We start from the raw sequence: 25643 nt of genomic DNA on the forward strand, positions 1-25643 counted from the left end.
TTAATAAAACAGAAACTCACTAGCATTTATTCATTCAACAAATATTTATCAAGAGCCTACTAGCCTGGGCACCTGGGTGGCTCAGTCGTTAAGCATCTGCCTTAGGCTCAGGTCATGATCCCAGGGTCCTGGGATCGAGCCCCGCACTGGGCTCCCTGCTCAGTGGGAAACCTGCTTCTCCCTCTCCCACTCCTCCTGCTTGTGTTCCTTCTCTGGCTATGTCTCTGTCATATGAATAAATAAAATCTTTAAAAAAAAGAAAAATAGCCTACTAGCCTGTGCTAAACTGGAAATTCTATTCTCCTTGAAAACAATTATATTCTCTAAAAATCTGAAGTAGGGAGAACTCTGTAACTTTTCTTCATTGGAAGAATCCTTCTCTCAAAACCACAATGAGATACCACTTCACACCCAGTGAAAATCACTACTATCCAAAAGACAAGAGGTAACATGCAAGGATGTGGAGAAAACTCTTAAGCACTGTTAGTGGGAATGTAAGTTGGTGCAGCCACTGGTGAAAACTGTACGGACATTCCTCAAAAATTAAAAATAGAACTACCACATGACCCAGCAATTCTATTTTTGCTTATATACCCAAAGGAAACTAAAACTCTACCTCAAAAATATATCTGTACCCTTCATGTTCGTCACAGCATTTATGACAACCAAGACAGAGAAACAACCCAAGTTCCCATCAGTGGATGATGAATAAAGAATACATAGTGTCTGTACACACATACACACACACACACGTGCGTGCACACACACACAATGAAGTACTATTCAGCCACAAAGAGAAGGAAATCCTGCAAATAATTTACGACACTATGTATGGACCTTGAGGATATTATGCTAATGAAATAAGTTAGAGAAAATCAAATTGTGTATGGTCTCACATATATGGGGAATCAACAGAAGAAACCAAGCTCCTAGATCCAAAGAACACATTGGTGGTTGCCTGAGGTATGTGTGGGGCAGGTGGAGGGAGATGACAATATGGGGAAAGGGAGACAAAAGACACGAACTTTCAGTTGTAAGAAGTAATGGCTGTGATAAACACATGGTGACGTCAACAATATCGTATTGTACGTCTGAAAGTTACTAAGAGAGTGAATCTTGAAAGTTCTCATCACAAGAAAAAAAACATTGAACTGTGTGAGGTGATGGATTGAACTAGATGAGAAAGGAAAGTCCCCTGGGTACTAGGCCTTTTAACAGGACAACTGAGATCAGCTGTGGGAGGATTTTCAAACCTTCATCGACACCTCTTCTTATCAGGCAAATGCACGGACAATGGAGCTGGTCCAGGTCCCCCCAACTCCTCCTGCCTCTCAGAGGATGAGGTCTGCTGAAACTCCCCGACCCCTCGCTCTAGCTGTCACATATTAACACAAGGACATTGAGAGTAATGCTGGAGATTCCTGCTGTAAGTCTTGTTTTAAATATTTCACATATAGTCGAAGCGATACCCATTACCAAGCAAAAAACCTAGGACCAGGGCTATCTGGTATTTTTAAAAAGACCGTGTAAGACACAAAGCTTTCAATTAAAAAGTTATTTATTTAAAAATATTTCCTCCTGATTCCGATTCTGTATCCACTTAAACACGGAGTGATGTTACAAAGCAGTAAGTGATCAGCTCCGTTTGTAAAGAGGCTGACAATGACCTCATTAATTCCTTAGTATATTCTACTGAAGAGTGGAATACAAATTCAGCTCATTCACTTCTGCACAAAAGGGAAACACAATTGGCATACTTCATAACCAAAAAACTTTTATGAAGTTTGTCTTCGTATTTCAGTTTATAGAGACTTAGCTAATACAAAACGATGCTTGCTCGCTTTGGCGGCATCTATAAAATGACACTTGCTTAAAAGAGCGTCCAAGCAATGCTCTGGATTTTCCTTTCCTGCAAAATTCCAGGAAAACATGATCGTCTGGAAGGTTCTTTGCAGCTCATGAAGAACCATCTGAGATTCCTGTTTCTACTCTTCCACTCCTTGGGTTTCCAGTGATTAAAACGTGCTGGAAACATAATTTAGAGAATACTAAAAAATGCCACAGAGATCCCAAGGCTTAAAAGAGCTTCTGACTGGTTTTGAAGTTCTTATAAACTTCAAATTAATGGACAGGATATGGGCATTGAGAAATGATTTTTAGAAACACATACACTCCAAGGAAATACGTTAGTACTCTTTAGCACTGAACGCTTGGGGTGAGAACTGGTCTCTCTTTCAGTGGTTCAAGTAGTCAGTCTTTTCTCAACAGTTTCTTGATAAGCGACAAACCTTCTCAAATTCATCTTCACATTGTCGAGAACACACAGCTGGTCTGGACTGTATTTACCTCTCCCTTCTTTTCGTATCTGCCAAAAAAATCATATGTGATTCGGTATGCGTTCCGAATTCCTTCAGATAAGAAAGCACGTGACGTGGGGCGTGTTCTTTTCAGAACAAAGAGCCGCCAGAATTTGGTGAAAGATTTTCGCTTTCCAAGGCAAAAGAATATGGTGTGTGAGCCCGAAGGAGAAATTAAGATTATGCACTTTTAAAAAAATGATAGTTACAAGAACAGCTGAATTGCAGACTTTAAAAGAGTAAGTTTTATGGGATGTGAACCAGACTTCACCTCTGGAGAGCGGACCTCAAATTTTAGTGTGCAACAGAATCACCTGGAAGGCTTGTTTAAAAAGCAGGTTGGTGGGCCCACCTGCCGTTTCTGATTTTCAGTAGGTCTGGGGTTGGGCCTGGACATCTGCATTTGTAACACGTTACCAGTGAGTCTGCTCACGGGACAACTCTGAGAGCCAGCCCTTTAGGGAAATTCTTCGGTAAAGTGCATTGTATCATACTGCAATGCTACTTGAGGTCAAACATATACCCGACAGTCTTCAATGCAACTGTGGCTTCGTTCACAGAAGCACTTCGTATGAAAAACTACGAGCTGCTCTTCTGGCTAACAAAGAAATTTCATTAGGGCTTTATACCTCTGAGAAAAGAAAAACACTTAATTAAACATCATTACCATAGCACTGCATAGCAAGTAGGAATCTCAATCAGAACAGCCCTCCCAATGGTTAGGGGTTGTTTTGCTGGTTCATAGTTTACATAACTCCTCTCCGAGCATTGGCTTCTGCAGTCTGAATTCTCAACTACATCTGCTTTCCTTACAGCTGCAGGGAAATAGGGGGTATTTTCTCCTCACCATGCAGACTCCTTTTTCAGATGTTTCAAGGGTCTGCTTGTGCCCTTTAAGAACACTGTGGATACCCACCACGTACTGGTATGGAAATATCTCTAGGACACCGTGTTAAGAGAAAACACAAAGTGCAGGTTTGTGAAGATGTTGGGCTACCTTCTGGATAACGAAGGGGGAAAATACTAAGGCACATTTTGTCTTTATGTGGAGAAACATCACTCAATTTGGTTACCGATGAGGCAGAAAATAAAGGGAATAAAACCTCACTGCTTAAAGAACAGACAAGTATGGGTGAACAGAAGGTCAAAAGACACAAACTTCCAGTTATAAACTAAATAAGTCATGGGGATAGAACGCTCAGCATGGTGACTCTGATTGTATATTTGGAAATTACTGTAAGAGTAGAGCTTAAAAGTTCTCATCACAAGAAAAAAATTTTCCAACTATGTGTGATGATGTTTGATTTAACTAAATTTATTATAGTAGTTATTTCCCAGTATGTACATGCATCAAATCTCTACACTGTACACCTAAAACTAATACAATGTTATATGTGAACTGTATCTCAATTTTTAAAAATAGCAAAAAAACAAAACAAAACAAAACAAAAACCCAAACAAAAAATCCTACAGGCTTGAACAAAGGGTAATTAAGAATAAACAATTCAATTGTTTCCGCCAGACTTAAGTTACCCACTGGTGAATCTTAGCTCAATAAATGTCAGTCACTATGATCACATTTTTAAATAGAACATGCCAAAACATGAAAACATTAAAAACAAACCAATTCTGATGTCCTTAAACCAACACTGACTTAGATGTAACTATGACACAGAATGTACATGGTGCGTGCTGCTACTTTTCTAAAGAAAACTATTTCCTATTCCTCAAAAAAAAAAACTTCAGAAAATCTAAATTATAAGACATACAATCATATTCTCCTAAAAAACATCACAGAGTTCTCTCCTTGAGAAATCAATTCTGCATCAGAAGCCTGAAATTGGGGGCGGCTAGGTGGCTCAGTCAGCTAAACTTCCGACTCTTGGTTTCAGCTCAGGTCATGATCTTAGGGTTGTGAGATCGAGTCCCACATCTGGCTCCACACTGGCAGAGTCTGCTTGTCCCTCTCCCTCTGCTCATCCCCCTGCTCTCTCTCCCTCTCTCTAAAATAAAAAAATAAAAATAAAAGAAATACATACTGGAAAACAACAGAAGTAAGCTAATTTTTCATCCAAACCTCTATTTTCTTGACAAAGATTTAAAAGCAAATATTTAATCTGAAATCTAAAAGCAAAAAATATGAATATTTTTATTTCTCAAAATGACATTGTTTAGAAATGGAAATTTTGTTTGTTTTTTAAGTAAACTCTGTGCCTAAGGTGGGACTTAAACTCATGACCCTGAGATCAAGAGTCACATCCTCCACTGACTGAGCCAGCCAGGTGCCCCTGGAAAGGGAGGTTTAGATCACTGGAGAATGGTAAACTTCAACTTGTGGACATAGGATTCAAGGCTGTTTTTAAAATTCCTGGTTGCCTTTCCCTGGTCACCAAGTTTCTGAAAATTACTCTTTGACTCAAAGTTAGCTTTGATGCTTCTAGTGAAACAAAAAAATAAATAAAAGGGTAAATGAAGGTAGCTACATTCTCCGACAGAGACCAGCCTGGAGTTTGCCCTTTTTTTTCAGAGCACCAAAAGGAAATAGTCATAACATTGGAATCAAGCTGGAATATATTACCTGTAATGACATAAAATAAATTTACAACACCTATGAAAGTGCTTTGTAGGCTAAAGACTGTAGTGCTTCTCCAGGAGCACTGTGAGCATTACTGAACTCCTCTAGAAAGGGAACCGTGCCCACACCATTCTGGCCCAAGTCACAGTGATTCAACAGCAAGGCCTGAGCTCTGACTCAGGCAACAAGCATCCTCCAGTTCCAGGGAGGCAGCGTTCTACAAATCACAGAGAGTGCGAGGAGGGAACTACAGACACCCATTCTCGGAGGCAGGCTGAGACCTAAGCATTTCAACACAAAACGGCTCCATACCTTCATTTTGAAGACTGGCTGGAATTCTTTCAGAGCAGATAACAATTTAATCTGAACTGAGGCCCTTTCGGCTTCTTTACCATCTGCGAAAACATCGAAGAGAGCATCCAAGGCTTCTCCTGCCACCACGAGGGAGGGATCTTTGGTGGCAACCTCAAGCAGAAAGCACCCAATGGTCTGGAGACAACAAGGCACACTGTTGATTGTCCAATATTCTAACATCGGTTTCCAAAATAAGTACTAACTTTAAATGTGGTAACAATTCACGTATGGTATTTTAAAATTTAGGAATGCCAGAGACAAAGTAAAACTTGGAAAGAACTAAAGATTAAAGACTTCACCTATATTTATAAATACACCAAGTATATTATCAACAAGATAACTTAAGTATATTAGAGTTTCTATTCCTAAATTAAATCAATAAAAATTTCCCCTCTATCTCCCCCAAAAAGGCTTTCCCCCTGGTGTCAAAAATACAGATATATATCTGCAACAAAAAACATGCTTTTAAAACTATATGAAAAAGTAAAATTATATGAAAAACACTCTAGGACAACTAAAAAAATGAAACTTCATCTCTTTCTGACTCCTGTGATGATCTTTAACACCCATCCATCCTTTGAGGATTAGCTAGCTGATGAACAGGGCATTCCCAATCTGTGAGGAACTGTTCGAGAGTGAACTTACTTTGTTTTTGGCTGTTCTGCTTCACCCTTTATGTCTCAAGGGTGATGTGCACATCTGGTATTATCGGTGGGAGAGTGGAAATGCTAAGAACAGCGAGTCCAAACTCCAGCTGTGACATAAATAACAGACTGACCCTTAGAAAGTCCATTACCCGCTCTGGACCTCAGTCTTATCTGAATTTAAGTACTCGAGATAACCTCTAGGATAGTATTTAGTTAATAACCTATAATAAAGTATGAAGCACATACAATCACCTATGAAGTAGTCTTATTAAAAAGATCAACATAAATCTGAATGGGATCCAGGTTTAGATCTAACTTGTAGTCTGCAGAAAATACAGAGGATAAAGGAACAAGCTTAACACCACATGGAAGCAATCAGACAAATCCAGAAGGTTGGAGGCTGTGAGACAACTGACCCCAGGATTTGAGGAATAAACAGGTGGTAGTAGAGGTGCCCGGCTGGCTCAGTCAACAGAGCATGTGACTCCTGATCTCAGGGTCATGAGTTCAAGCCCCATGTTGCGCACAGAGCTTACTTAAGAAAGAAAGAAAGAAAAACAAAAAGCAGGTGATGAGAGGTAGTGCCAGGGTAATGGCAGGGAGAGACGTTTCTAGATTGAGAGAAGCTTAGATGATCCAAAGCCAAACATAACATGTAGACTTGACTTAGATCCTCATTTAAACAAACTATCTATAAATAGATGTTTGTGGAACAACTGGAAACACGCGAGGATGGACCATGCTGAAGACATTAAACAGTGAACGGGCGCCTGGGTGGCTCAGTTGGTTAAGTGCCTGCCTTCAGCTCAGGTCTTGAGCTCAGGGTCCTGGGATGAGGCCCCATGTCAGACTCCCTGCTTAGTGGGGAGTCTGCTTCTCTCTCTCCCTCTGCTGCGTGCCCTTGCCCCGCTCTTCCCCTCACCGCACCCTCCACCGGTGCTCTCTCTCAAATAAATAAATAAAATCTTTAAAAAAAAAATTTTTTTTTAAATCACATGTTATGCCTGAGAAAAACTTGCTGCTCCTCCTAAGTGGATCTTGGAAATTATAGTCGTAGGGGACAGGAAGTGATGAAACACGCACATGCTCATCTGTATCTGCGTACACATACACAGCCACATGGCTACGTTCTCTCTCACTAATGTGTCTATATATCAAAATTTCCTAGAATAAACAGAAGAATGGAGTAACCGTGGCTGTCTCTCTAGAGTCAAACTGGGGGGGCTGGAAAGTTAGTAATGGAGAGGGGTCTTTCATTATATATTCTTTTCTACTTTTCTGAATGTTTTGTTACATGCATGTATCATCTTTTAAAAATAGGTTCTAGGGGCGCCTGGGTGGCTCAGTGGGTTAAGCCGCTGCCTTCAGCTCAGGTCATGATCTCGGAGTCCTGGGATCGAGCCCCACATCAGGCTCTCTGCTCTCCTGGGGAGCCTGCTTCCTCCTCTCTCTCTGCCTGCCTCTCTGCCTGCTTGTGATCTCTCTGTCAAATTAAAAAAAAAAAAAAAATAGGTTCTAAAAAATATCAGTCACTGGGGTCCCTGGGTGGCCCAGTCTAGTTAAGCATCCAGTTCTTTTTTTTTTTTTTTTTTTTGAGAGAGAGAGAAAGAAAGAGCAGGGGGAGGGGCACAGGGAGACAGGGAGAGAGAAGCAGACTCTATGCTGAGCCAACGCAGGGCTCGATCTCATCACCCTGAGATCATGACTTGAGCCAAAATCAAGAGTCAGATGCTCAACAGACTAAGACACCCAGCTGCCCCAAGCATTCAGCTCTTGATCTCCACTCTGTTCTCGACCTCAGTGCTGAGTTCAAGCCCTGCATCGGGCTCCACACTGGGCATGGAGCCTACTTAAAAATAAAACAAAAACAAAAACCAGTCGTTGTTGTAAAGTTCTCAGGAAGTCTAATAGTTTATTACCCATTAATTAATAATCAATATTTCAGCTATTATTATTAGCACAAAGAGGGGCAATTTTACTACCACAGTCCTTTTAGTTCCTAGGGATGCTGTGTCTCTAGCAGTGTAGTTCCCCAGCAACTGTGCTGAGATAAAATGCTGTAAGCAAATATGCTGAGTGAGTTCCTAATGCGCTTCCCACTTAAAACTTACACAGTGATAGTAGAGTGGACCGTGCGGTATTGTTCAGATGTGCTTTAGTCTGGCATGCTAAGGCAACTGGGGAGTTGTTCCTTCATTAGTACGAGAATATAATATGCATACATTTTATGCAACAGCAAAGGCAGAGGCACCTGGGATAATTCTCAACTGGGCCTTTCACTAAAAACAAATTTATTTCTGAAAAAGTATCTCAGGAATAAAGTTAAAAGTGGCCAAATGCAACTCAGTTTTTCAAGTGCCTACCTAATTCATATAGGCAAATCAAACCAAGGGGAATATTTTAATAATGTACCTTAGTAAGCAACTTCTCGATAGGATTTCTTCTCATGATGTCCATAAAAGTTTTTAAAAATCCCACACCAACAGTTTACTCTTTCTAACGATTTAATGCTTTATGTTGGAAGCATATAATTTTACCTTAAGAGTTTCCAGTGTTCCATCTTCTTTGGCGAGGACGCTGCCCGTGATTCCTAAAATACTAACAACGTTTACTCTAACCCCGGTGTTACCACTGTGAATGCCAGCTGTGCATAGTGTCATCAACTGATTGGGAGTCATACACTGTTGAAAAGGAAAGAGAATATTTACAGTGTTAAACTCAACCAATGCCACAGCATGTGCAACAACAGTGACAGGAATGACAACAACAGAGAAGTTATTACATATCTAATCAGTGCCCAGTACAGCTGGTAATTCTGAATGAATATGAGGCCTGTTCACGTCACTGTCATTATTCAATCCTCCACAGCTGTAAGCCCAGAAGAGGGACTTCGTTTCCCATTAGTTTTACTTGAAGAAGACTTTTGGGGGGCATCTGGGTGGCTCAGTTAGCCAAGTATCTGCCTTCAGCTCAGGTCATGATCCTGGGGCCCTGGGATTAAGGCCCATGTCGGGTTTCCTGCTCATCGGGGAATCTGCTTCTCCCTCTCCCTCTCCCTCTACCTCCTCTCCTACCCTGCTTGTGCTCTCTCTCCCTCAAATAAATAAATAAGATCTTTAAAAAAAAAAAAAAAGACAACTTTCAGTCAGATGTACACAAACCTATTTAAAGAGATCCTAATTTCTTTTAAACATTGATCCAAAAAAAAGTTTCGAAAGTGTACATAGAATATGTAGCTTTAATAAAAATTGGCTGAAGCCATACAAGTTGAGAAATAACCCTGAGATGTGCGTTGTTACAGGAAATTATTAGAGATTGTAGAAACCATTAAATTATACAGTGCTTCTACTTCGTAGTGATAATTTTCATTTAAGCTAATCTGAACACACCCATGGATGCAGATATCACCAGAGAACTCAAGTTGTCGTGTTGCCAAACCATCACCTGTGAGCACCAGCACAGTGTGGTGACTAAGGGCTTGGGATCAGACATCCTGGGTTCATATCCTGGCTCCTCTCTCTCCCCTCCCCAACTAAGGTCTCCATTTCCCCATCAGGGACACGGGGACAGTGGTCACCCTGCAGAGTTGCTTTAAGAATTAAATAATGCGGGACGCCTGGGTGGCTCAGTTGGTTGGACGACTGCCTTCAGCTCAGGTCATGATCCCGGAGTTCCGGGATCGAATCCCGCATCGGGCTCCCAGCTCCATGGGGAGTCTGCTTCTCCCTCTGACCTTCTCGCTCATGCTCTCTCTCACTGTCTCTCTCTCAAATAAATAAATAAAATCTTTAAAAAAAAAAAGAATTAAATAATGCACATCAAGAACTAACTGTTAGATATTATTATATATAAACTACTGAACAGTTCTAAATCAAACTCATTTCTGAATCATCTGCAGTGCTTCTGCCAAACCTAAAGGTAACAGCTAATATGCCCCAGTTTCTTAGGAAATAATCTAATGGAAACAATCTCGCCAACCCTGGGATGCCTCCCAGCTGAACAAGGCTGCTGGGAATGCCGTAGGCGTGCTGCTTCACTACCAGCCCGAGTCACAAAGGCAAGCTGCCCCTTGCGCACAAGCCAACAAGGCAGAGAAATGGACAGGGAGCCGGACAGTTGTACTGCACTCTCAGTGCTGTTACTCAGCTACTCTGGTCCCTGGTTTTCCTCTCCTTGCAAAGCACGAGAGCCAGGCTCCTTCTAGTCCTCGAATTCCATGCTCGTGCCCAATGTACAGTCAACCTGAGGATTTATGGTCTTAATATACATGAATGCCCAGACATTAACTGAGCATGAGCTGGAAGGAATTCTCTTTAAGCATCAGGCTGGTCCAGTTAACTACTGCTGAAGATCATGGAACATCAATAAAAAGACTTTATATTCCCATGGCCCTACAGTATAGGGTTTTCTAATCCTCTCTCCATTATTACCATTCCCATGTCAAAGAAATTGAGGGTCAAAAGTTATGTTCTTGAAAAAAATTCTCAAATATATAAAGAAAAAAACTGAAAAAGTTTACTAGATGCCAACGGCACATACCGTATTTAACAGTAAAGCACCAGAGACGTTCTCATTAAACTGTGGACCAAGATAAAGTTTGGGAAACACGGCTCCAGGGTGTGGCCATGGAATGACTAAGGTAGGGAAGGAAGACCAGACCGCGGGAGAAAGGGAGGTCCAAGAACTTCGAAGCCAGGTGATGGGGGGACATCTATGTGGATCTTGAAGTCACCCAGAATCATGACAGGACTAGCAAAGAGTAACAAACCCCAATAGCAGGAATCTTCAAGGAACAAAGGGTGGCCCAGGGCATAGTAGGTGGCTGTAAGCAAGAGAAGTGGGTGGTATGGCCTAATGACATGTTAATCAAAACTGGAAGATTTTTGGGCGCCTGGGTGGCTCAGTGGGTTGAGCCGCTGCCTTCGGCTCAGGTCATGATCTCAGGGTCCTGGGATCGAGTCCCGCATCGGGCTCTTTGCTCGGCAGGGAGCCTGCTTCCCTCTCTCCCTCTCTGCCTGCCTCTTTGTCTACTTGTGATCTCTCTCTGTCAAATAAATAAATAAAATCTTAAAAAAAAAAAAACTGGAAGATTTTACTTTATTTATTTATTTTTTAAAGATTTTATTTATTTGACAGAGAGAGATCACAAGTAGGCAGAGAGGCAGGCAGAGAGAGTGAGAGGGAAGCAGGCTCCCCGCCGAGCAGAGAGCCCAGTGCGGGGCTCGATCCAAGGACCCTGAGATCATGACCTGAGCCAAAGGCAGCGGCTTAACCCACTGAGCCACCCAGGTGCCCCCAAATTGGAAGATTTTAGAAAAGGGGCAGGGATGGTTTAGCACACTGGTCCCCAAACTTTGTGTGCAAGCCAATCACCCAGAGAACCGTTAAAATATAGATCACTGGGCCCCTCCTCAAAGTTTCTGCTTCAGTGGATTGGGGGCGAGGCCCTAGTATTTGCCCTTATATTCCAAGAAGAAAAAGACACCGACCCAATAGCAAAACTGGCAAAAGACAGGAGCGGTTACAGAAAAAAAATGCAAAGGCCCTTGAAGCACATAAAGAGACATCCAATCTCCTACCGTAAGACAAATGCAAATTTAAATTGCTATATAATGTCTCAACTATCAAACTGGTAAAAAAAATCTAACGTTCTGACAACATTACTCTGTTTCTGAGGCTACAGCAAAATAGGCATTCTCCAGCTCTGCTGTAGGAAATCCAAAACGCCTCAATCTCAGAGGAGGAGACTAGAGCAATAATCAGCAAAATCACCAATGCATCTCTCCTCCAACTCAGCAAGCCCACTTCTCCGCGGAATCCATCTCCAAGACACCAGGGCAAAAACACGAAATAACATCTGTAAAAAGGCTCTTCCCTGCCATTCTAGTCGTAATAACAACGGACTGGAACGAGAACCCCCATCAACAGCAGGCCGGCTGAACGAGTAGGGACACCAACACGATGGAGTAACAGAATGTGGAACTGTGAGGAAAGAACGAGGAAGGTGTCTGTACACAGTGATCGAGAAGGAAGAAAAGGCAAAGCAGGGTGCAGCAGCAAGGCTCTTAACAGAACAGTGTCTGCGTATTTGCTTATGTTTCCCAATTAAGAACGATGGAATGATAAATCAAAACCTGAAAAGTACAGGGGCAAAGGGACAGAAGCGAGACTAAATAAAAATAAGTAAGTGGAATTGTTTTAAAACATACATAACATAAAACTTGCCACTTTAACCTTTTAAAAAAAGATTTATTTATTTGAGAGAGAAAGAGAGAGAAAGCGAACACGAGTGGGGGGCGGGATGTGCAGAGGAAGCGGGAGCAGCTGACTCCCAGGTGAGCAGAGAGCCCAGGACTCTGGGATCATGACCTGAGCCGAAGGCAAGGCAGATGCCTAAATGACTGAGCCACCCAGGTGCCCCTAACCATTTTTTAGTGCATAGTTCAGTGGCAGTAAATACCTTCAGACTGTTGTACCACTAGCCAACACCACCATCCACATCCAGGGCTTCGTCATTACATACTGAAACCGTCCCATTAAACAGTATGTCCCTACATTCCCTCCCTTCCCCCAATCCCTGGTGGCCACTGTTCCACATACCGTCCTAATGAATTTAACTATTCTAGGTCCCTAATATATGGAATCATACAATATGTGTCTTTTTGTGTTTGGTTTATTTCACTTAATGTCATGTTTTCAAAGTTCATCCATGTTGTAATATGTATAAGAATTTCTTTCCTGGGGCACCTGGGTAGCTCAGTGGGTGAAAGCCTCTGCCTTCGGCTCAGGTCATGATCCCAGGGTCCTGGGATCGAGCCCCACATCGGGCTCTCTGCTCAGCGGGGAGCCTGCTTCCTCCTCTCTCTCTGCCTGCCTCTCTGCCTACTTGTGATCTCTGTCTGTCAAATAAATAAATACAATCTTTAAAAAAAAAAAAAAAAGAATTTCTTTCCTTTTTCAAAGCTGAATAATATTCCATTGTATGCATCTACCATATATTTCTCTGAATATATCTTGGTTCAGTTTTAACTCTGAAACTGTGTAAATATTTTATATAATTAAAAATTAGGGGCACCTGGGTGGTTCAGTGGGTTAAAGCCTCTGCCTTCGGCTCAGGTCATGATCTCAGGGTCCTGGGATCAAGTCCCACATCGGGCTCTCTGCTCAGCAGGGAGCCTGCTCCCCCCACCCCTCTCTGCCTACCTCTCTGCCTACTTGTGATCTGTCAAATAAATAAATAAATCTTTAAAAAAAAAATTAAGTCTCTTAAAAATAGGAAAGCTAAAAAAAAAGAAAGAAAGAAAGCTAAAACAACTGAAGCTAACTTTACAACAAGCCAGAAAGAGAATATTGTCAAATAACTTGAAAATACAGCAATCTGACTATACAGTCTCAGAGGGGTTGTGAGATCAAGCCCCAAGTGGGGCTTTGTGTTCAGCAGGGAATCTGCTTAGGACTCTCTCTCCCTCCCCCTCTGCCCCTTCTACTCATGCTACTCTCTCTCCAAGAAAGAGAGAGAGAGAGAGAGAGAAAGAAAGAAAGAAAGAAAGAAAGAAAGAAAGAAAGAAAGAAAGAAAGAAAGAGGGGCGCCTGGGTGGCTCAGTGGGTTAAGCCACTGCCTTCGGCTCAGGTCATGATCTCAGGGTCCTGGGATCGAGTCCCGCATCGGGCTCTCTGCTCAGCAGGGAGCCTGCTTCCCTCTCTCTCTCTCTCTCTCTCTCTCTGCCTGCCTCTCTGTCCACTTGTGATCTCTCTCTGTCAAATAAATAAATAAAATCTTAAAAAAAAAAAAAAGAAAGAAAGAAAGAAAGAAATAGGACACTTAGGTGGCTCAGTGGGTTGGGTGTCTGCCTTTGTCTGGAGTCGTGATTCCAGGGTCCTGGGATCCAGTCCCACATCAGGCTCCTTGCTCTGCAGGGAGCCTGCTTCTCTCTCTGCCTGCCTCTCCCCCTGCTTGTGCTGTCTCTGACACTCTTTCTCTGACAAATAAATAAAATCCTTAATAAATACATAAATCTTAAAAACAAAACAAACAAAAAAGTCCCATGAGTTCATAATATTTAAAAAAAAAAAAAAAAAACCTCACTCACCACTTTTAGAGACTGCTAAGGGCACTAATTCATTATTTTGGAAAAATCCTATCTTTTTGGTATGAGCTTTGTTTCAAAGTTACCAAATAACTGATGAGACAGAAAGTTCTTATAGAAGAATCACAGCTGGGCTGCGTGGGTGGCTCAGTTGGTTAAGCAACTGCCTTCGGCTCAGGTCACGATCCCAGAGTCCCAGGATCCAGTCCCGAATCAGGCTCCCAGCTCCGTGGGGAGTCTGCTTCTCCCTCTGACCTTCTCCCCTCTCATTCTCTCTCTCTCTCTTTCAAATAAATAAATAAAATCTTTAAAAAAAAAAAAAGGGGGCGCCTGGATGGCTCAGTGGGTTAAGCCGCTGCCTTCGGCTCAGGTCATGATCCCAGGTCCTGGGTTCGAGCCCCACATCGGGCTTTCTGCTCAGCAGGGAGCTTGCTTCCTCCTCTCTCTCTGCCTGCCTCTCTGCCTACTTGTGATTTCTCTCTGTCAAGTGGATAAATAAAATCTTAAAAATAAATAAATAAATAAATAAATAAATAAAAATAAAAAATAAAAAAAAAAAAAGAAGAAGAAGAAGAAGAAGAATCACAGCTGGGGCACCTGGGTAGCTCAGTGGTTAAAGCCTCTGCCTTTGGCTCGGGTCGTGATCCCAGGGTCCTGGGATTGAGCCCTGAATCGGGCTTTCTGCTCAGCAGGGAGCCTGCTTCCTCCTCTCTCTCTCTCTGTCTGCCTCTCTGCCTACCTGTCTATCAAAAAAACAAAATCTTTAAAAAAAAAGAAGAAGAAGAAGAATAACAGCTAATAAATGTAAAAGAAATGACAAAATTAAGAGGTCTCCATTTTGCAACCACTGATAAATAATAGATCTAGACAATATTAATCACTGCTGGCTACAACCATTAAATGAATCCACTGATTAATCCTTTATTAAAGAGAGGGGAAGGGCGCCTGGTGGCTCAGTGGGTTAAAGCCTCCGCCTTCGGCTCAGATCTCGGTCCTAGGGATTGAGCCCCACATCGGGCTCCCTGCTCAGCAGGGGGCCTGCTTCCCTTCCTCTCTGTCTGCCTGCCTCTCTGCCTACCTGTGACCTCTGTCTGTCAGATTAAAAAAAAAAAAAAAAATTTTTTAAATAGAGAGAGAGGAAGAGAACGAATGAGTCAGGGGAGGGGCAGAAGGAGAGGGAGAAGCAGACTCCCTGCTGAGCACAGAGCCTGATGACAGGCTCAATCCCAGGACCCCAAGATGATGACTTGAGTCCAAGGCAGCCGCTTTGCCAACTGGGCTACCCAGGTGCCCCGAATCCACTGATTAATCTTAACATCACCAATTTATGAAAATATATAATTTGTGATATAAAAGTAGAAAATACATACAGCACTATGAATTATTCTTCCCAAAAAATCTGATCCTGAATCTAATTAAGACTCTAGATCTAGTTCCCAGTTTATAGGATACATGAACAAGAGAGAGACATGTCAACAATACCATCATGAGAAACCAGCCAAATCTTGTAATGGGAAAAATTCTATAGGACAAATGATAGTTTGTCAATGAATAGTTGACAAGTTCAACTATTCTTGATAGTTCTTCAATGAATAAATAATATAGGGAGGGGGAGTTGGTAGGAAAAATGTTTTAAACTAAGAGATTTAATAATCTGTGAATATATTAAAACCACTGAATCGTGAACTTACTTATTTTTTAAAGATTTAATTTTTTTGAAAGCGAGTGAGTAAGAGAGAACAGAAGCAGGGTGGGGGACAGAGGAAGAAGCAGACTCCCCACTGAGCAGGGAACCCGACTCGGGGCTCGATCCCAGGACTGAGAATCAGAACCCGAGCCGAAGGCAGAAGCTTAACCGACTGAGCCACCCAGTTGCCCCTGAACTGAGCACTTTATTTATTTTTTTAAGATTTTGTTTATTTATGTGACAGAGAGAGAGTGAGACAGCAAGAGAGAGAGTACAAGCAAAGGAGTAGGAGAGGGAGAGGGAGAAGCAGGCTTCCCCCGGAGCAGGGAGCCCCATGTGGGGCTCGATCCCAGGGCCCTGGGATCATGACCTGAGCTAAAAGCAGATGCTTAACAAATGAGCCACCCAGGCACCCCTGAACTGTGCACTTTAAATGGGTGAATTGTATGGCTGGTATGTGAAATAAATCCTCACTAAAGCCATTAAAAAAAATTTTTTTTTTAAACCAAAGTATCAACCAAAAGCAGTAAGTGGATCTTGTTTGGATTCTGATTTAAACAAAAACAATTGAAAAAGACATTTTTGTGGAAATCAGAAAAAAGTGAACTCAGGCTGATATCAACTGATAATTAAGCAATGCCATTTATTTGGGGATATGCTACTGTGCTTGAGGTTTTTAGAAGTCCATTTTCTGTCACAGACACATAATGAAGCACGTAATAAAATACTTATGGGTGAAGGAACATGACTTGCTTTAAAGCAGTCCAGAAAAAGCCACACGTGTAAGGGAGAGGAAAGTAACGAGAACACCAGGACACTGCCAACTCTGTGATCCCTGCAGCTCATATGACACTATTCTCTCTGCTTTTAGAGATGTCTGAAAATTTCCTTAATAAAAAAGCGAAGAATAAAAGTGGGAGAGCAGCTATCACAGAGATGCCGCTGGATTACTATGGAAGGTCAGCAGGCAGGCATGAAAATTTCTGTAAAATGTTAAAGAAGACAAATGACATTCATAGAAGATATTTGTGACAGGTATATTTGTGACAGATATTTGTGACAGTTACATCAGTAAAAAAATCTGTGTGTGTGTGTGTGTGTTGGTAGCAGTGGTGGGAAGAAACAAAATACATCACTTTCTATTTTAAGGATTTTTGCTTTCTTTTTATAAGGATCATATACTCTTCTTCTAATAGGAATACTTAAAAAAAAAAAATTAAGGGGCACGAGGGTGGCTCAGTGGGTTAAGTCTCTGCCTTCGGTTCAAGTCATGGTCTCAGAGTCCTGGGATGGAGCCCTGCATCGGGCTCTCTGCTCAGCAGGAAGCCTGCTTCCCCCTCCCCCTCTGCCTGCCTCTCTACTTGTGATCTCTCTCTGTCAAATAAATAAATAAAAATCTTTAAAAAAAAACAGTTAAGTAATTAAGTTTGCTTCCATAATACAGAATCTTTGTGGGTTTCATATAAAATTTTTTTTAAAATCTTACCTGAGAAATGTTCTTGGAGGCCATTGTTTGCAAAAGGGCCCTCAAGGCACTACTTATGGCTTCTAGAAAGTCAACGTGCTCAGCAAAATCTAAAACACAAAAGTGAAATATAAATTTGTCTTCTCTAAGTTACTTTGTAAAAAAAAAAAAATAGAATCAAAACACATGTTAAATGTTAATATATGCTATTATAATTAAAACATTTTTGATGTTAAACCCAAACTTCTAGTTAAGAGCCCCCTGTGAACTGTATACTTGACTTTGAAAGACATCCACAATTGAAATAACCATAATAAGGGAGCATTCTATAGACAGTCCTTGCCTTCTAGGTGCTGGATTTTCATTTACTTTGGGCTTTAGCCCATGATACACCTAAGCTAGCTTTCATAGACGCAATTCAGCTTTTCATAGATTGCCATCACGGTGCTGGGCAGACCTCGCACAGAGAGGTCCCCCAAATCAGAGTGCTTCCTAGGCAGCCCAAACCTACTGCCTAGCCAAGAACTATTGCTTGCGCAAGGCTGGGCCACTATACCTCCGTGGTTTCAGTGGCTTCTGTGGTTTTTACCGACCCAACTTCCCCTTCCCATTCCTGATCATTTTTACTCTTTTCTTTCTTACTCCTGTGATGGGAAGGGGAAGCGATGGACTTGCTGTGGTAGATTATACTGTCTGAAAATAATCACGACGGTCTATTTCCCCTCCCCTTGTGAGGGTGGGGGACTTTGTGATGTCAACCAACAGGACACATGAACGTGACAGGCCAGGTCGTGAAAGGCAACATGACCCGCACCTGACTCACTTGTGTTTGCTCTCTCCATTCTCTCTCTCAACTCTTGCTCTTGGAACCCAGCCACCATGCTGTAAAGAAGCCTAGGTCACATGGCAAGGTCATCTTGCTCTGACTGACAGCCCCCGTGAACCAACCATCAACATGAACGAGACTTCAGACGATTCTGGCTCCTTGTTCTCCAGCGGAAGCCCTAGGGTAGTCTTCTCAACCCCAGCACTGGATATTCCGCACAGATAATTCCTACACACCCTAGGATATTAAGCAACATCCCTGACCTCTGTCCTCTAGACAACAGCAGCAACCCCCAAGTTGTAACAACAACAAAAAATGCCTCTAGACATTGCCAAATGGCCCCTGGCGTGGGGAGGACACGGGTGGGGAAGGGAGCTGCCCCTAGTTGAGAACCCCTGGCCTAAACATTGTGGAGTGGAGACAAACCATCTCCACTGTACGCTAAATTCCTGACCTATAGAAACCATGAGGAAACACATGATTATTGCTGTTTTAAGCCACAAAGTTTTGGGATGCGATAAATACCGTGGCTTTCTGCGCTCTGGTGCCTGGAGCCCTATAAAGATTCCAATGCCCCTTTGGGGGCTGCCTGCATGAGAATGAGGCAGCTTCCACACAAATCTGAATCAGAATCAGAGCTTATAATATTTTTTTTGCCTCTCACGATCAGAGATATACATTATGTACTGAATTAGGAAATTCCTGTACATTTCACAGAACGAACACTAGGATAGCTTTAGGATCAGACAGGCCTGGGATGGAATCCTACCTCTGACATTATGTGACCCTCCTTTTGGCCTCTGGTCAAATGTCACCTCCTCAGACAGCCCTTTCCACACGAACCCATCTAATAGGCCCTTGGAACCCAGCCACCGTGTCAACCAATTCTGCTTTTATTTTTTTCTTCCGCAACGAAATTACATTTAAATCTTTATTCATCTGAGATTGTAAGCTCCATGAGCATCATGGTCTTGCCTATCTCATTCATGCCTGTATCCCTTGGATCTAGAATGGTGTGTGGCATAGAGGGTTCAATAAGTATGGGCTGGGGGTGCCTGGGTGGCTCAGTCAGTTAAGCATTGGCCTTTAGCTCAGGTTATGATCCCAGGGTCCTGGGATCAAGTGCACATGGGGGTCCCTACTCAGCAGAGAGACTGCTTCCTTCTCTCCCTCTTCCTGCCATTCCCCCTGCTTGTGCTCTCTCCTTCTCTGTCAAATAAATAAATAAAATTTTAAGGGGCACCCGGGTGGCTCAGTTAGTTAAGTGTCTGAATTCAGCTCAGGTCATGATCCCAGGGTCCTGGGATGGAGCCCCATGCTGGGCTCCATGCTCAGTGGGGAGCCTGCTGCTCCCTCTCCCACCACTCATGCTCTCTCTCATTCTTGTGCTCTCTCAAATAAATAAATAAATAAAAATCTTAAAAAAAAAAAAAAAAAAGAAAGCATGTGCAAAAGAAGTGAGTGCCCCTGCAGGGGTTCCTCAACCTCCCGAAATCCCAGCTTCCTTACCAGGAAGGTGGGGTAACAATGCCTCGCTCATAAAGCCGAGTACCCAAAAGGCACTCAAAACTTGCTGTGAAGTTGTTACTACTAAAATTCAAAAAGCTGCCATGGCTCTAAAAGTAGGGTATATTTATATCTGATCACAGCTATGAAGTGTAGCCCTAGAAATTCATGGACTGCACATAAAACGACGAATCTGTATCATGAGGAAATCATTCAATATGAGCTAGAACACATTCAGAAACAATTTTTCCTGTCTTGCATTCTTAGAAAAATAACCATGACCTTAGATTCAAAACCCTAATGTAAACCACATTACTGTTTTACATTATGTGTAATTCATACTCTCCCTAAATTAAGGAAACATTCGGGTGATTTTTATTAAATTCACATTTCGGGTCATTTATCCAAATTTGGGAAAGGAGCTTCAAACTACCCTACCTTTCCGACAAATTCTCAGTGAGGGTCAACACATGTGGTATTGTTAAAGAAATTAAGTAAATGTCAACAGAAGTTAAACAGAAGGGGTGACCGAGGACGTCTTTCCCCTCGACAACTTTGTACAGCATCTAACCATCTCTAGCACAACTCGATGTACGTAAATAGTCAAGCCACAAGTAACTAAGCAGCAAATTTTTTTTTAAGATTTTATTTATTTATTTGACAGAGAGAAATCACAAGTAAGCAGAGAGGCAGGCAGAGAGAGAGGAGGAAGCAGGCTCCCTGCTGAGCAGAAAGCCCGATGTGGGGCTCGAACCCAGGACCTGGGATCATGACCTGAGCCGAAGGCAGCGGCTTAACCCACTGAGCCACCCAGGCGCCCCACTAAGCAGCAAATTTTTATTTAGGTGACTTTTTCAGACTGGTTTTCAATGTTCTGATATAGAATAGGAAACATATCCCAGAATGGGTGCTATTACCATTTTAATTATAACGAAAAAGAAAGCTCTCCGCTTTCCCAAATGTGGGAAAACAGGGGACCCTAAATGATTATAGAATTCATGTAATGGAGCAAGTGATAGACTGACCCAACCTGAAAACACAACATTGCTAAAATGTTCTTGATGTTTTGGAGATCCATAGCTTTTAATGAAGGAGACAAAGATGTTAATGTACTGAATGCAAGGACCAGAACCTGAATTTAATTAGCATTAAAATACATTAGCATTAAAAGTAAAGCAAGGTAGGTAGAGCTGTACGATCATCATACATTTAATATTCAAACATGGTGGGGCGCCCGGGTGGCTCAGTGGGTTAAGCCGCTGCCTTCGGCTCAGGTCATGATCTCAGGATCACTGAGTCTGAGCCCCACATTGGGTATAGAAATTACTTAAAAATTTAAAAAAAATTAAGAAAAAAAGGCGGGGGGCACCTGGGTGGCTCAGTCATTAAACGTCTGCCTTTGGCTCAGGTCATGATTCCAGGGTCCTGGGATCGAGCCCTGTGTCGGCCTCCCTGCTCGGCGGGAAGCCTGCTTCTCCCTCTCCCACTCCCCCTGCTGTGTTCTCTCTCTGTGTCTCTCTCTGTCAACTATATAAAATCTTAAAAAGCAAACAAAGAAACACACACATACTTTTTATATTAAGAATGGAAAAATACCCAAGAAAATTGGTAGCGCGATGGACACTGGGAGAGGAACTGGATGGTATGAGGAAAAGGAGAGAGGCTTTCCACTTTATGTCCTCTAGTAACCTGTAAATTCTGTAACACAAGCACGGATTGCCTGATCAAATGTAACTCAAATGGTTTTATGTTTAAGAAAAAAAATAAAGGGCCGCTGGGTGACTCAGTCGTTAAGGCTCTGCCTTCGGCTCAGGTCATGATCCTGGGGTCCTGGGATTGACGCCCGCATCAGGTTCCCTGCTCAGCGGGAAGCCTGCTTCCCCCTCTCCCACTCCCCATGCTTGTGTTCCCTCTCTCGCTGTCTCTCTCTGTCAAGTAAGTAAATAAAATCTTAAAAAAAAAAAAAGAAGAAGAAGAAGATGATGAAGAAGAAAAATAAAGACTAGAGAATTACCCAAATATCTTCATGGGGCCTAATATTTATATGTGTGATTCAGCCTTATCGGCCTGATATAACTGGATGCAACTAATTTTAATAAAAAATAACAGTATAACCCAAAGACCAGCTTACAAATGTTGTTTGGACTCAACGCCACTGGCAACTACAACTTTGTGCTTGGAAAAGTTTTCTGCAGGTTGGAGGACAGGCACGGCACAATACCAAGTCCACGTTCCTCACCCTTCAAAACTCTGCTTGATCCAAATAGTCTTTCACGGTGAGGCCTGATTATTTACCTGGCTGAGAAAAAAGCAGCTGGGACAGATGTTGTGCAAGTGTCTGCAAGGCTGCAGGTCCCCCGAGGTGGTCCACATCCAGGAGGGATACAAGACTCTGGAGACACACGAGGGCTCTGCACTGGATAGTGTTCATTCTGGAAAGGAAGGCAAAGAATGCGGTCAGTTCCTCCAGTAGTTACCCAACAGAATTCAGTATTCCCTTGTAACCTAAGCTTCAGACTCTGACTGGGAATACCCGTACGCAGTGTGTGTGACTATTAACAAAGAATCTTAAGGTGAACTGATTATCTGCCTCATCAAATTGCTTGAGCACCCGGGGCCGAGGCACAACTCCCTTTATGAGTCATAAGGAATTTGCTTTGGAAGAATTTCTACACATGGCGGCATCAGCAAAACGATTCTGGATTGTGAAACAGGACAAACATAAAGTGCTCAACACACATACAGAGTTTAACAGTTTATAGAGCGAATACCATGCCCCTAGATAAGAAACCCGGCTCACACCCTCACAGGGCATCTATCCCTTCCCTCTCTGACCCATGAAGGTCGGCACTATCTGCACTTTCTTGGTCTCCTTTTGGGGTTTACCACCTAGGTATGTATCCTAAAACAGAACAGTCAAGTGTTGCCAGTTACTGAACTTTGTAAAAACGGAATCGTGGGGCGCCTGGGTGGCTCAGTGGGTTAAAGCCTATGCCTTCAGCTCAGGCCATGATCCCAGGGTCCTGGGATCGAGCCCCGCATCGGGCTCTCTGCTCAGTGCAGAGCCTGCTTCTCTCTCTCTCTCTCTCTCTCTCTGCCTGCCTCTCTGCCTACTTGCGTTCTCTGTCAAATAAATAAATAAAATCTTTAAAAAAAAAAAAAAAAACAACGGAATCGCAATGTGTATATTTTGGGGGGCCTTACTTTCTTGTTCAATGTTCTAGTTCAGCTTTTTTTCTTTCTTTCTTTCTTTTTTTAACTGCTGTATATATTTTACTGGGTGATTCTGTCAAAATTTATTTTTTTCTCCTGCCGCTGCCGGACACGGAGGTTGTTTCCTGGTTGGGGCAGCTGGAGCCACACTGCTATGCACGTTCCCATGGCTTAGGGCACAAATGCACACATTTTTCTAGGGAACAGTCACAGAACGGGGCTCTTCAATCTGGGGGGGCGGTCAGCTTCTTCTAGTTAGTGGTTCATCCTTTCATGTAATAACATAAGGACAAAGAGTTTTGTGGGGTTTTTTGTGTTTTTTTTTTAAGATTTTTTATTTATGTATTTCACAGAGAGAGATCACAAGTAGGCAGAGAGGCAGGCAGAGAGAGAGATAGAGGAGGAAGCAGGCTCTCCGCTGAGCAGAGAGCCCGATGTGGGACTCGATCCAAGGACCCTGAGATCATGACCCGAGCTGAAGGCAGAGGCTTAACCCACTGAGCCACCCAGGCGCCCCGGACAAAGAGTTTTGTTTGTTTTTTTTTTTTTTTTTTTTAAAGATTTATCTATTTATTTGGCAGACAGAGATCACAGGTAGGCAGAGAGAAAGGCAGAGAGAGAAGGAAGCAGTCTCCCTGCCGAGCAGAGAGCCCGATGCGGGGCTCGATCCCAGGACCCTGGGATCACGACCTGAGCCGAAGGCAGAGGCTTTAACCCACTAAGCCACCCAGGTGTCCCGACAAAGAGTTTTGAAAACAGAAAAGCTCTTACTTTCTAATCAAAGATTTCCAAGTGGGACTCCTAGAACACAGGTCAACGGCAGTGCTGTTTGGAAAGGCAGTTTTCTCAAAAATCTAGATTTAAGAAAGGCAGCAAAGCAAAAGTTAAAGAGTAGCATCGGTTTACACACGATCCCTTTATCAAGTCCCAACCGACTACCTCCAGGCTTCAGAAGGATCTACTTTCCAGCGTCCTCCCACTACCGTTACTTCTAGCTTCTTCCTTACTAGCTGCCCACAGTCTGGAAGTGCAAGGAAACCTCTTTTGCATACATGGTGAAGAGCTCCCGTAAGCCCTTCCTTCCCGTGCTCCACAATGAGGCTGGACTTGAAACAGACTACCTTCTTTGGGATGAGGTAGTTGGTGAAAGCCGTGTGAACCTCGTGGGAGAGGCAGAGGGGAGACAGCAGCCGCCCACCGCACTCGCTGAAGGAATTCTCCATAAATGCATCGCTCTCATCACTGCTAGAGAGCTCTTCCCACTCATCATCGGAGGGATCTGGGAAGAGTGCAAACCACACGTAACTGGAGTGTCTAAGACAGTCCTCATGGAAGCTGCCCTTTCAGTCCAGGGAAGAATGTCTGAACTTTGTAAACAGGGAACAAACCTTCTGTGCAGCACATGTTGACGATAATTTCCAGAGCAGTCTGCTGAGCCGTCAACAATGCTATGGTCTCTCTCAGTTCCTTGTCGGTGGACTAAAGGGAAAAAAAAAAAAATCCAACAACCAACTCTCTATGTTTGGGAAAAGATTTTCACACGAATGTCCTTAGTTGGAGCCTATTAGATGATTTTTTTTTTTTACCCCTTTAATAGAGCGCACGGGGCATGGGCAGCCAGAAGAACAGTGATAACGTGCTGAAGTACAAGCAAGTATTAGGACTGCTCCTGCCCTGAGCAGCAGGTGGCTGTTAACTGGGCTGCCATCTTATCTGCACGGTTATTCTCTAGGTGTTGCTTAGTTAGCTGGAGAGAAGAGAAAAATATTCAGGAATTCTGAACTGAATTCACCCTGAAACTTAATCTAATGTGTTAAGAAGTAGCTCAGCATGCTACGATTAAAACAAGAGCTCATTTCAGAGACCAGGCACTTACCCACAATAAACCAGCTTTCAGATGCTTAGATGCTCCTTGGAAAACACTGCATTACCAAGAACTACTAACGAGCCCTTGTGTGACCAACAGGGCCTGGCTAAGGTGCAGACAGGCTTGCTTCCTGGGTTTCCCTGAAGCGGGCGAGAAAGCATCCTAAACACTTGAGGGCACATGGGTGGCTCGGTTGGTTAAGTGTCTGCCTTTGGCTTAGTTTATGATCTCGGGGTCCTGGGACTGAGCCCCCGCGCTCAGCAGGGAGCCTGCTTCTCCCTCTCCTCCCAGCTTGTGCTCTATCTCTAACAAATAAATAAAATCTTAAAAAAAAAAAAAGTATTCCTGGGGCGCCTGGGTGGCTCAGTGGGTTGAGCCGCTGCCTTCGGCTTGGGTCGTGATCTCAGGGTCCTGGGATCGAGTCCCGCGTCGGGCTCTCTGCTCGGCAGGGAGCCTGCTTCCCTCTCTCTCTCTCTCTCTCTCTCTGCCTGCCTCTCTGTCTACTTGTGATCTCTCTCTCTGTCAAATAAATAAATTAAAAAAAAATCTTTAGAAAAAAAAAAAAAGTATTCCTTCAAGACTGAAGAAAGGGAAGAACTTTCTTCTCTGGAAATAATTAACATGAACTTATCAATTACCATACCTAAAATGGGCTGTATAAATTTACGCGACCTTAATTCTCAAGTTACCTATGAAAAGTGAAATAGCTAGAGTGATATTGCAGAACAGTGCATAGGCTAAAAATACGGTATATTTTATTGTCTGAATGTTTCCCCCTTTCAACAAGCTTCTAATTGTCTTTTAATGCCTGTACAATATTCCATTAAATGGATACACTATCATTTAATTTGGCATATTTCAGATTACTTGAATATCTCATTTCCTTAGATTTACTGGGTCAAAGGGTCAACTATAGAGCCTATGACATGTTTCTATTTTCTTTTCCAGAAAGTTCACACTGATTTATAATCCTCCAGCAACTTCTTGTGCAACAATTTGACTGCAATTTTGAACCATATTCAAAGTTATTATTAAAAAATAATAAATAGGGGGCACCTA

General features: G+C 42.7%; 1 protein-coding gene across 3 annotated transcripts in view; it reads right to left on the minus strand.

The window, feature by feature from the left end:
• Nucleotides 1–1540: 1540 nt before the first annotated feature.
• Nucleotides 1541–25643, minus strand: part of HEATR3 (HEAT repeat containing 3) — a 39973-nt gene continuing 15870 nt past the window's right edge. The window contains exons 8-16 of one of the 3 annotated variants that reach the window (XR_007123958.1): nucleotides 24106–24196; nucleotides 23839–23996; nucleotides 23489–23571; nucleotides 21800–21936; nucleotides 17194–17282; nucleotides 8471–8614; nucleotides 5245–5421; nucleotides 2129–2365; nucleotides 1541–2096 (exon numbers count right to left, since the gene is read on the minus strand). Coding sequence is in view for 2 of the 3 variants with exons in the window: in XM_047711719.1 (XP_047567675.1) it covers nucleotides 2243–2365; nucleotides 5245–5421; nucleotides 8471–8614; nucleotides 17194–17282; nucleotides 21800–21936; nucleotides 23489–23571; nucleotides 23839–23996; nucleotides 24106–24196 (1002 nt within the window). In the remaining variant the exon portion in view is untranslated. Of the gene's footprint in view, nucleotides 2366–5244; nucleotides 5422–5931; nucleotides 6041–8470; nucleotides 8615–17193; nucleotides 17283–21799; nucleotides 21937–23488; nucleotides 23572–23838; nucleotides 23997–24105; nucleotides 24197–25643 lie in introns of those variants that run through there. The other 2 variants (XM_047711719.1, XM_047711720.1) reach the window with 2 other exon arrangements.

The sequence above is a fragment of the Lutra lutra genome, chromosome 17, assembly GCF_902655055.1.
Source record: "Lutra lutra chromosome 17, mLutLut1.2, whole genome shotgun sequence".
NCBI classification, from domain to species: domain Eukaryota; kingdom Metazoa; phylum Chordata; class Mammalia; order Carnivora; family Mustelidae; genus Lutra; species Lutra lutra.